Source organism: Haplochromis burtoni, unplaced genomic scaffold, assembly GCF_018398535.1.
Source record: "Haplochromis burtoni strain Fernald_Lab_line unplaced genomic scaffold, NCSU_Asbu1 Contig_69, whole genome shotgun sequence".
Lineage (NCBI taxonomy): Eukaryota > Metazoa > Chordata > Actinopteri > Cichliformes > Cichlidae > Haplochromis > Haplochromis burtoni.
This window is the reverse complement of record NW_024582430.1, coordinates 932,459-944,849: the sequence shown is the minus strand read 5'-3', so window position 1 is coordinate 944,849 and position 12,391 is coordinate 932,459. Positions and strand designations below refer to the sequence as shown.

Sequence of the window (12,391 nt, the reverse complement as noted above, 5' to 3'; positions counted from 1 at the left end):
AAGACATTTAAAAAAATAATAATATACTAATCTTTTTTCATATTCACAAACGTAAGGTTAACAGAAAACTAAATTTCCTCAATTTCTTGATGGAATTCGACAAATATACTGACACCATCAAACATTCCTCTAATCACAAAGCAATTACGACGTTATTAGTCTGCTTAAATTAAATATTCAGAGGCGTAATTAATGCGAGGCTCTGTTTTTTGTCTGCTTTTTGTCTGTTTTTGTTCGCTCTCCCTGCAACATCCATATTTTTTCTTCTGTGTTAAGCTTCTGAAATTATTTTGTAGAGTGCATATTTTATTTAATCTTTGTGGTGCTGAGGTAGCTACTGCTCTTGTACTTTGTTCCTTTATCAAATAAAGTTGATTAAAAAAATAAAAACATTTCCAGCCACCGGTCAGCTGACGGGTATTTAACCGGAAGTGTTTGCTGGGGACGTTCGAGCAGCAGTGCCGTTTTTATTCTGAAGGCCGGAAGTCGAGTCTTTCCCCCGCTGTGGCTCTCCGCGCTTCTTACGCTCCTTACGTAGGCCATTCCCGCCGCGTTTACGGCCGCCTCCGAGGGTAGCGGCAGCCCCGTCAGTCAGGCCCGTTTTCCGCCTTTCTTTAATTATTTCTGTCGGTGTGACTGCGGCGGGTAAACACTCCGATGGTCGTTGAGCCCGCGCGGCACTGAAGGACTGCACAGGCTCGGAGCTCCACCGCAGACATGGCTCGCCCTCGGCCGCGGGACTACAAGGCAGGAGATTTGGTTTTCGCGAAGATGAAGGGATACCCGCACTGGCCGGCCAGGGTGAGTCTGGGCTGGGAGCGCGGGAGGCGGGGTCGGTGCGCGCGGTCCTGCCGCTGCTGCGGGAGCGGAGCCGCATTTCTCTGCGCATTTGCGGCCCCGGGCAACGTCCGTGTGCGGGCATCTTACACCGAGTTCGGGGCCCTTAGCAGGGCTCCATTTTCTGCGAAACTGCGCTTCTCTCCGCGGCTCCCAGCTTCGCACTGCGTGCGTGCGCGCGCGTGTTTTAATGTGGTTGTGATGTTAAACCTGCACATGACCTCAGGTAACCTCGCTCACGCGCCGTGTTTCTGTCGGCTTCTCGCTGCTGTCCCACATCACTAAAACGAGCCCGTGCTTCAAACACGGCTCGTGTATACCTGTACGTATACCTGCCACTCACGCAGCACGAGTGACCCACGGCTCCTGCAAGTCCTCACATGACTGCATTCACATAATACACGAATGCAGATTTATTTTCCTGCAGTCAGGAGTGACTGTGGACACCTGTGCTCACCTGTGCTCACCTGGTGATGCTCAGGGACCGTGTGCAGGATGCTGATCGTTTCAGATAAAGTCTAAGAGAAAGTTTGGACCCTGTCAGGATGGTTTTGCTGTTTGAGGTTTTATCAAAGGTTCTTTTATAAAATGTGAGATAAAATCCTGACAGCAGGTTCAGGATGTTACGGACGTGATGGGCTCCTACAGTGCTTCAGCTTCCACCCTGCAGAAGGTGCAGGGAAGCACAGCGACATTTGTTATGTCCTCTAAAGTTTAGGAATATTTGACTGTAAAAGTGGATGAACGGGACACGCTCCACCCAAACTCCTGTCACTTCACAACAGAAGCTCTGATTCACGTCAGAGTCGGTGTGTCAGTGGGCAGGAGGTTCCTCCATGCACAAGCAAAGTTTAAACACAGAAATGATTCATATATGAGAGCATGTATGGATTCATCTCCTCTTAGAGAGGTTTGACTCGGATTGCCAGAGGAGCACCGACCCATTGGAAAGCTCTGACTGTACTGAAGGGTGGCTGTGGCTCAGGTGATGCAGCAGGGCAATACTAATCAGAAGGTTGCTGGTTCAGTCCCAGTCTGCTCTAGTTGACATGCTTCCCTCTGGTGCATCCATCAGAGTATGGATGTTAGAGCATGAAAAATGTGCTCTGAGTGCAGAAGTACTCGCTATACAAGAATCAGACCACATATAACATGTGGCTGTATCAGGGAGACATTTAAAAATGTACGATGTGGTTGAGTAGTGATCAGCTGATGGATAATGGCACAGAGAAAAACATTTCACTCTAACTTCTAATGGGCTGTTTCTCTAAAGCACGGGTGTCAAACATACGGCCCGGGGGCCTGTGAAAGTGTCTGTGATCTAACAGCACGGCCTCATACCTTTGAATGGTTCTAGTTAGATGGGTTCTTGGTCCTGGGTGGAGGACTTCTCCATCAGTGTCCTCAGACCGCAGGTACTTTACTCACAGCATGTTTTCAGGAAGCTCATCTGTTTCTAATCTGACAGCACTCACATATCATTTATTGCATTTTTTATCCTCCCTACTTGTTTATCCATCTCCTGCTGTTTGTCCGAGTCATTGCAGTCTAAGCAGCAGCGCTTCAAGCTCCCCGCCCACCTCCTCCACCTCACCGAGGCATTCCCCACCCGGCAGATTTTATTTACACAGCACCAAATCACAACAACAGTCGCCTCAAGGTGCTTTTACTGTCAGGTCGACCCTACAATAATAGATACAGAGAAAAACCCAACAATCATATGAGCCCCTATGAGCAGCACTTTGGCGACAGTGGGAAGGAAAAACTCCCTTTTAACAGGAAGAAACCTCCAGCAGAACCAGGCTCAGGGAGGGGCGGGGCCATCTGCTGTGATTGGTTGGGGTGAGAGAAGGAAGACAGGATAAAGACAGAGATTAATAACAAGCATGAATCAGTGCAGAGAGGTCTGTTAACACGTAGTGAGTGAAGGAGAAATAATCTCCCCAGCGTGGCCTGGGTCTGCCCCAGGGTCTCACCCCCTGACATGCCCAGAACACCTCACCTGTGAGGCTCCACCCTCTGAATCACCTCCCCATCGTGGTGGAGGAGTTTGTGTGCCTTAATCCCAGGTGACGAGTTCACCTTCGGGTGGCTGTAGCTCAGGAGGTAGAGCTGGTCACCCACTGATTGGAAGGTTGGTGGTTCGATCCCTGGCTCCTCCAGCCTGCATGTCAAGCATCCTTGGGCAAGATACTAACCCCAACTTGCTCTCCGATGCGTCCATCGGAGTATGAATGTGTATGGATGTCGTTAGAAAGCACTATGTATAGAGCACGTGAATGAGGCATACAACATGCCTCATTCACGTGCTCTATAAGAATCAGTCCATTCCACCTTTGCCCTGTGAAGCATCAACATCATGATTACCCTGCTCGGGGAGGGTATGGCACTCTGTGGGGACAGCCTAAAGAAGCATCATCACTGCCCACAGGAGGCGCTGTGGGGACCGGGGGTTGGATCTACATGTATTTAATTTTAGCTGCTGAAAATTGTTTAAAACTATAATTTAAAGTAGTGTGAAACTCCTCTCTAATGAAACATAAGTAGTTTCAGCGCCTTGCTTCATTCGTTTCTCTTTGTAAGTCCAACACGCTGTTTTATAACCAAATGCTCGTTTTGTTTTTATCTCTGTTTCGTGTCTGTTGTTTCCTGTAAGAGAAATTTCTTCATTGAAACTCATGAATGTGTTAAAAATCCTCACAGATAGAAACGATGCTTCTGTAACTGTTACGCTGCTGTATAAATACAGTTTGTTGTTGTTTTCATCCTACCTCCTCCAACACGCTGACCTCTCTCCAGGCTTCCGTGACCTCGGTTGGTCATCGCTCTGATAAATATTCCCTTTCTCTCTCTGCTTCAGATTGATGAGCTTCCTGAAGGAGCTGTCAAGCCACCTGCCAACAAATACCCCATCTTCTTCTTCGGGACCCATGAAACGTACGCACCTTTTTATTTTTCAGCTTGTGTTTACGAGGCGAGCAGCAGCTGCAGCGCTCGGGTCCACGGGCCGGGAATCACGATATTTGATCCGAAATAAATCCAGAGCATAAACTCAAACTGGCGTTTGGCCTCCTACGGAGGGCGGTCCGTGGAAATCGGCTGCGCAGGAGTTAAAATGTGTGTACACTCATATCCATGATATTAGCAGATTTATCGATTCATTGGCGTTTGTCTCGCTTTAACGTTCCAGATGATTTGAATTATTTACATGCTGGCTGTTTTTCTGCAGGAATTTTGACCTTTCCTCAAAACAAAACCACCAGAACTTTAATAAAACTCCAGCTGAGAAAGTTTTTAAAGTCTGTGTTTATTTACTGCAGCATATAATAAAAGTAATACCAGAATATAATTATATAGAGCATGAAAGCATATGAACATGATGCACAGACCTTACAGGTAACACAGACTGGCTTTATACTGCTGCATAGCTTCATCTGTAAACACATATACAGATGTTTTTGTTTATTTTCAATATTTTGTTGTACTTGTTACAAGGACAATAAAAATACTCTGATTTGTGGATCCGTCGAGGTGCTCGACACCTGAAAGATCCCTGGTTTCAATCAGATTCCTGGGATTTAGAATCTCTGGAAGAGCCGCTCCATCCCTGATGAGTCATCTTTGTATATCAGGACATTTATGCTTAATAGCCACACAGTGAAGGAACTGAAAGTTTCAAATGTTCAGAGTTAAAAGATCAACATTTAAACATGGAAACAAAAAGTACTCAAGTACATGTACTTAGTTACTTTCAGTCTGGTGCTATCCATGCTCTCATCCAGTAAGATCAGCCCTGCTCATCACACATGATCACACACACTGTATATAAAAGATGGACATAGATCTCATACTAGCATTGTCTCTGGTGTCCAGCAGGGGGCGACTCCTCAGAAGTCTGAGAAATAAAGAATGAATCTTCACGTTTGTTTTGTAAATAACGGTCCGGTTGGAGTCGGGAAGGAGACGAGGATCAAAAGAGGCAGCAGGCTCCACTGTGTGGTCACATTCAGCCGTCACGCTCTACAAGTCAAATATTTATGGAGCTTCGTTTTCACGAAACTATCAAAAATATCACCAACCGCCGATGGAGCCGTCCAGATTGTCTCCTCGGAGCCTCGTGAAAACGCCGCATGTTCATCAATGAACTTCAGATCATTCAGTAAAGCCGCTCTGGGTGTTTTTAGTTATGATAACAGAAGTAAACCTGTCCGCTTCTTCTTCTGCGTCTTTTTCAGTGCATTCTTGGGTCCTAAGGATCTTCTTCCCTACAAGGAGTACAAAGACAAATTTGGCAAATCCAACAAGAGGAAAGGATTCAACGAGGGCCTGTGGGAGATTGAGAACAACCCCGGAGTGAAGTTCACCGGCTATCAGGTCAGTGGGCGCTGAAGCTTCAAAGAAAAGCCTTTCACAATAAACATCCTCCTTTCAGCTTTACTAATCAAACGCGGCGTTGTCTGCTCGCAGGCCATCCAGCAGCAGAGCTCGTCGGAGATGGAGGAGGGCGGGAACGCCGCCGATGGCAGCAGCGAGGGCGAAGAGGGCGACTCCGTCGAGGAGGAAGACGACAAGGAGAAACTGAAAGGAGACAAGACCGGGTCCAAACGGAAAAAGACGGCCAGCTCCAAGGTAGCGTCCTGCAGACAGAGGCGTGCGAAACGAGTCTGTGCTCGTTACGCTGCTTGTTTCAGGTTGGGTTTGAGCAGGAGAGGTCATCAGCTGTGCCGCAGTAATCTGACCTGCTGGGGTCAAATATGTCTGTTAGTGTGAAAAGCTTGAATCAACATGTTCCCACGGGCTCCGACGGCAGGCTGGAAACACGTTTTTAAATGAGAGTGACTCAGTGTGGAGCCTCTGCTGGACCTTAGTGGAACTGCAGGTTTCGGCGCTACCTCCAGGTTTCAGCTAAAAATCTGAGATGAATCGTCCAGATTTAAAGTCTGAGTTATTATTCTCGCGTTCTCCTGCTCTCCACAAACCCAACAATAAAGCTTTGGTCAGATATTTAAATGGATTTTAAAAGAACATCAGGGAGCTCGGTCTCCCTTCATCGCCGTGAGCACACGCGGTGATGTGGTGAGTGTTGACTCACGTTACTCGCTCGGGACCTAACAGATGATCGGTTTTGTGCTGTTTGAGGAACATTTCATGAAGCAGGGCGACATGAATGTTTGATTTGTTGATGTTAACAAACGTCTGAAATAAAACCAGCTGATATCTGATGGATGCTGCAGAGGATCACGTCAAAGCCGCGTCGCAGACATCGTTTGAATCTCACGGCTAAATATTTTTTTAATTGCTCAAAATGAGTCTAAACCTTCATCCTTTGCCCTTCATTCACCCAGATGTTTGCCGCCCCCGCAGCAGCGTCTCCGACCTTCCCCGTGTTTTTCACGTCCTCCGTCTTTTGTTTGACCTTTATTCTGGAGGAAAGCTCTCCCTCCCTCTCTCTCTGTGTTACTGTAGTCATGTTTAAGCTGCTGTAAATGGAGGCAGGTTGAAAAAGTCACTCGCATCCTGCTCTTCACTTAGCAACCACAGTTGCCTAGCAACTGGTCTCCATTACACACGGCACATGTGGTGCATCTGAAGGAATGTGCTGCGCTCCCGGGAGCAGCGTGTGTGTGTGGTGTACATGTTTAGACATCTTTGTGAGGACAACACATTGGAATGCTAGTCCAGGTCCCCACAAGTTTGAGACTCGAAATGTGGTTTTAGTGTCAGGGTTACAGTTAAGTTTAGGGTAAAGGTTTGGATTAGGCATTCATTTTTGATGGTTAGGGTCAGGAGCTCGAGAAGGCATTATGTCAATGAGATGTCCTCATTAAGATATGAAAACGAGTGTGTGTGTGTGTGTTCATCAGATGGGGACAAAGAAACAGAAATGAGCTCATATTAAAGCTAAAATCATGTTTTCAGGTCTGGACTTTGACTCAGCTCATATGTAACTTTATATATTTTATATAACGCAGTTACATAGTTGCAGAATTAGAGACGATTCCCTGTGAGCAGCACTTGGTGACAGTGGGAAAGAAGACGAACAGGAAGTGACCTCTATCAGAACCGGGCTCCGGGAGGGGCTGTCACTGTGATTGTTCTTTGAGTTTTGTTTTTGCTTTGCTGCCTGTTGTATCTGTTATGTCACACAAAGAATTTCATTCATTTCTCTTCATAACCTGATTCATCACTTCTGTTAAAATTAGTTGTTTGAGCAGATCTGCTGCTGCAGGCTGCAGTAAGTCTTTGTGGAGCATACAGCCTAATGTTATGTTGTATGCTCCACAACACAACCAACAAAGATGTCCCTCAAGTGTTTCCACTTCTTTGAGCATTTCCTCACATTCATTCATTCGGCAGTCTTCCTCCAGAAATTGGCCTTTGTGGAATGTGTCTTTACATATTGCATGTCCGTCTCTGGCGTAGGGTTTCAAAGGGGTTTGCAGTGAGTTGGGCTTTTAAAGATATTTGCTCTGATGTTTGGTTGTCCGGCTGAACTGCTCTATGAGCTGAATGTCTGTAACTATGTGTAGTTTGTCTGCTGATGCTCGTTTTCCTGCCTCAGAAATCCTCAAAGCTGTCGAGGATCTCGTCTGGAGAGGACGACCTGGGGAAAGACGGGAAGGATGATGACCAGAAGAGCGGCTCGGAGGGAGGGGACCCTGACAACGACCTCATGCAGAACACCACCGACAGTAAGGTGGGAATAAAAGATGTTAGCACTCAGAGGCAAGAAAGAGGTTCGAGTTATGCACCCAAACTGATAAACAGGGTTTCAGTTGGAAGTGTGCGTTTCAACCCAAACCAAGTTGTTTTTAACCCCTGTTTTAAATCACTGGGAAACACTGTACACAAATAGAAAAGAACAAAAAAGATTTGTTTTATACATCCTTGGTACAAATTCAAGAAGCCTTCAAATATAAATGCAGACGATGCATTTACCTCTGCTGCTGTGTTTGATGACCGTTCCTCCCTGCTCCACATCAAACAGCTTTTTGATGACTGGGTCAGTTATAAGAGAACTTCTCTGCCACCGTTTGTGGCACATGAATATTTTTCACTACTCGTGGACCGTACCTCAGGGAATCCTAAGAAGATATTGAGGAAAAAGGCTGTGGGGCTCTCATTCAGGAGCCTCCAGGTCGGAGATCCACCAATTGGACTGGAGCCGTCCCTGGTTTTTGTTGCCAGTTACTCTTCAGGTTGTGGTTGGAAATGCGCCCTCGCAGCCGCTGCAGCGTCAGTTTTTCTCGCTGGATGTTCTGGATTCTGTCGATTGCGGCCTTACCGCTGTGCCCTCTCCGCTTGCATCGCCAAACCAGTGGCTGATCCCACGGTGCGGCTGGAGAGCAGACAAAGTGTTTGCTGTGAGTCTCTCTGCGACCAGCTCGCGCTGACATGTTTTTGTTGGATTGGCCTTCTGAACATTCGCTCCTTTGCCCATAAATCTCGCCCTTAATGAACTTTTAGCCTGAGGTCATCGAATCAAAACCTTTCACTCCCTCACACTGGTTTCAGATCCTGTTGCACCCGGACTGTGGAGTGCACTGCGGAGTTTGGACTCTGTGGAGACTTTTAAGAAGCAGCTAAAGCTTTATTCCACGAAGCTTTTAATTAGACCAAGGCTTAAATGCTTTTATGAGACATTTATGACTGTGTTGTGTTTTGCAACCAGCAATCCAATGTGGTGGCCAACATAGCTGTTCAGCTTTCTTTGTACACTCCATGTGTAGCTGGGTATTGGTCTGACTGCACTGTGCCAAGTTTGGTGAAGGGTCGGAGTTCAGGAGCTGGGCTCCGCCCTCTACTTCTAATGAAAGGAAGTCTTTATGCTTTAGCAATCAGAGACACGTTGGACAATTTCATGCTCCCAACTATGTGTGGACAGTTTGGGGATGGCCACTTCCTGTTCCAACATGGCTGCACACCAGTGCAAAAAGCAGGTCCATAAAGACTTGGATGAGCCAGACTGGTGTGGTTGACTGGCCTGCACAGAGTCCTCACAAATGTGCTCCCGCAACAATGGTCAAAAAGCCAATGGATTAGACATGAAATGTGCTGAATGTGAAAGTGCCTGAGACGAGTCTGCTTTAGCTTTTCTGAACACGCTGTCTTTTCCTTCCTCAGAACCAGCTGCTCTTAGAGGAACACTAGAGGGGAAATCATTGTGCGTAGCTGCGACGTTGGCACGGTGACCCCACGACATGATTTCTCATCAGCACCACCTGCTGGCTGCCATCGACACCTCCACTTCCTGTTCTTCAGTGTGTGTTTGTATGAAAGATGCACCCTTACTGATGCTGGTATCAGCTTCCACGTTGGTACCAGGCTTGAGACTGGGCATTACGTCACACGGGTTATTTCTCAGCACTCTCACTTAATCCCAGGAGAAGCCTCGAAAATCAACGGCTGAAGGTTGTAATTAGTTTCATGCGATGATTTGAAGGATATTTTAAGTGGCATTAAGTACATGTAAACCTTTAGGAGCTTTGATACCATAATGTGTGTTTTTAATGGAGCTTTATTCTTGATTTGATTTGTTTCTACTCGGCCTGAGGCGACAGCGATGTGTTTTAATTTACTGTGTTTAAGCTTCACGTCTCATAAAGTAGCTGATTTAGGAGCGTAAAGTTTTAGCTTTAGTCCGAACCGTGAATCTTGGAAACCTCGTCACAGACGGACACGCAGATCTGAGCAACAGCTGCGTTAGCCAATCGGTGTTTGTGATGTCATCACAGAGCGCTCTCCTGCCAACATCGACAACATTTAAAAACCACCGAATATAAATAAATATTTTTTGTGATTCAGCGTGTTAATAATAAAAACTTGGATTAGTTACAAAGTGACTGTAAAATATGAACAAATTATTCTTTCGACTATGCAAAAATTAAAAAGTCAAACTAAGCACATCTTTAAAGATATTTATCAATCAAACCTATAAAGTTAAAGATTTCCTCTATACATGTGTCTGTTTGAGGGGAAACTGGCAGATAAAAGAAGGCTGCTTTAGACAAACAAGAATAAATATGCCATATTAATTTCTTCACAACAGAAGACGTAGGTATCAGGTAACACCAGCAAGAAAAATATTACTTTTAAACTGTGACAGGAAGTGTGAGCGTGTTTGCACACGTGTGGAATAAATCGGGTCTCCAGTACAGATCAGGCAGCGACCGCGTGCACAGTCAGGCACCTGTCGTTGCTCAGGTGAGCTGGCCAGGTGCTGTGAATGCTTATTGGTTGTGTTAGCATTTTTTCGATGTTGCTGTCCGACTCGTCGAACTGCTCACGTTGATCTCTGCACGTCTTTTGATGACATCAGCAGCAGGGCTCTCTAAATCCTAAATGCTGATTGGCTGAAGCAGATGTTGTTCCAGAGGTGTGATCCAGATGTTGACCACAGTTAAAATGTTCTGTGTTGGTGTTATTGTGGAGGTAGCTAACAGCCCAGCAGAATGAACCTGCTGAAAATTCACAAAAGCACAGAAAAACTCAAAAGTTTCGGCCGGCTCGCTTCGATCTGACTGCACCTTCCGAACAATCAGCAAACAGAGTCAGCTGTTCGTACTGACCCGACCGTCCGAGCTCGCTTTATTCAAAAGGAAACCCCGGTGCAGTCTGACGACAGAGCTGAAGCCGTCTGGATTTATTTATTGCTCTGCTGTAGCTAACCAGCTGCGCTCTGTAACCGCAGCGTGGTTTTTGTGGAATTGAATCCATTTTAAAGGATGAATGTAAACAATGGTTAATGAAAGCTAGGCTGACTAAAGCAAACCCAGTATAAGCATTTCTGTCGCGCTGTGCCGGTAACGGTAAATGTTTCGGCACATTCAGCGTTAGTTCATGTTTTTTTTATATCAACAAAAAGCTGTAGGCTTCACTGAAACGTCTGTGACTGAAATCAGTGAGAGCTCAGAGGTAACACAACCACACGACCCGTCTGTGTGTTTCTGTGGGTGTCATTCAGGCTCCAGAGTGAACAAACATGATGTGAAACGCCCAGATTTATCTCCTCACACGCTGACGCAGTGCTTGTGTTTTATGTTTGTACGCTCAGGCCTGTAAGTTATTGGATCATTTTGCCTCTGCACGTCACAGACTGAGCAGTCTGGAATAAGCTCCTCCCTTTTTAACAACAGCTTTTGTCTGATTGGCTGCAGACTGTATGAGTGAGGGACTCGGACTCATGAGACCACAATCTCCAAATTAAACGATAAGACCCGAGACGCCGACTGACACCATAAGTGTTACTGACCTCCCATTTTCTCATAGACGTCTATCAGATTGGAGAGATGTCGCCCCCTGGTGATCGTTGGAGAGAATGCAAGTTTAATTCACCCTTGAGTTAAAGCTGGCGTCCACTGTGGTGTGTGTGAAACTGCAGAGCTCGTGTCCACAAACTTACGGTCCTGACCTGCCTCCTCACTAACTGCTGAAAAACGACTTTTTACATGTACTACTTCCTGTAGTTTGTCGCACACAGTAGAAACACAGTAGAAATACAGTAGAAATACAGTATTGGTGCATCTGTGCTTGCTCTGCAACTTGGATGTGATCACAAGGTTCTGAGAACTCGTCCAGAAACGTCACCTGATATAAATTCGGCCCGCTGATATCCAGCATACCTGCTCAGTTTAAATCAGGTGAACTTTTTTGTCGTACCGACCTGTTTCTGGTCCACGCGTCTCCTGCGATGCACGAGGCTCTGTTTAACGTGCTGCAGACCTTTGACCTTTGACACGCTGTCCCGGACACCAAATACCTGAACGCTCGGCGCTTGTTCACAGCGAGTAGTCCAAACCGCAGAGGAGCAGATTAACGACTGGCCTCGTGCTGTGGGCGTTTGGTCCATTGTCAGCATCTTCTTCCAGCCACGTGATGGCGTTTGCTTCCGCCCGGCAGGGACACGACCTTTTACAGAGACCTGGACATTCTAGCTCATGAGGTATCCAACCAATCTTACCTCCATCTCTGAAACTGCATCCTGCCACTTAAAGAACATCTCCAGACTCGAGCCAGTGCTCTCAGACTTTCAGCCTCTGCAGCTGAAACCTCTATTCATGCCTTTCATCGCCTCCCACCTGGACTACTGTAACGATGCCCCGTTCGGTCGGCCAATCACAGCCCTAGATGAATTCTGCAGTACGTTCAAAACTTCTCAGCCCAACCCATATGAGCCTCCACTGGCTCACAGTCAGTTCTGCATCTCCTTTAAACCCCTCTCCTCGCCGACACCCCAGCCTGGACACCGCGGTGTGTCTGCGAGAACAGCCACGCTGATCCCTCGACTGAGTTGGACCTTCTTCACCGTCTTCCTCGGAGTTTGGACCTGGAAACGTTGATGACTAAGCAGACAGGTGGACCCGCTCTCAGAACCTTTGAGTCACACCTTGTGCGACAGGTCAGGTGTGTTCCTCCAGGTGTACGTCATACTCACACAGTGTAGATAACCATCAGACAGTATTTATACTGACTGCACAGACCTACCTGTACACATCACTCATGATCACCTGTCACTGTGTACAAATGCATTTGATAAGACCCATATATATATATA

The 12,391-nt window shown here is 46.5% G+C and overlaps 1 protein-coding gene across 1 annotated transcript; it reads left to right on the top strand.

Moving 5' to 3' along the window:
* The first annotated feature begins 471 nt into the window (after nt 1-471).
* hdgfl3 (HDGF like 3) lies at nt 472-12,375 on the top strand. The gene is made up of 6 exons (XM_005923993.3): nt 472-801; nt 3,698-3,774; nt 5,073-5,211; nt 5,305-5,466; nt 7,400-7,534; nt 8,962-12,375. The coding sequence occupies exons 1-6, from the start codon at nt 718-720 to the stop codon at nt 8,986-8,988; spliced, it is 624 nt and encodes a 207-aa protein (XP_005924055.1). The 5' UTR covers nt 472-717; the 3' UTR covers nt 8,989-12,375.
* Nucleotides 12,376-12,391: the final 16 nt, after the last annotated feature.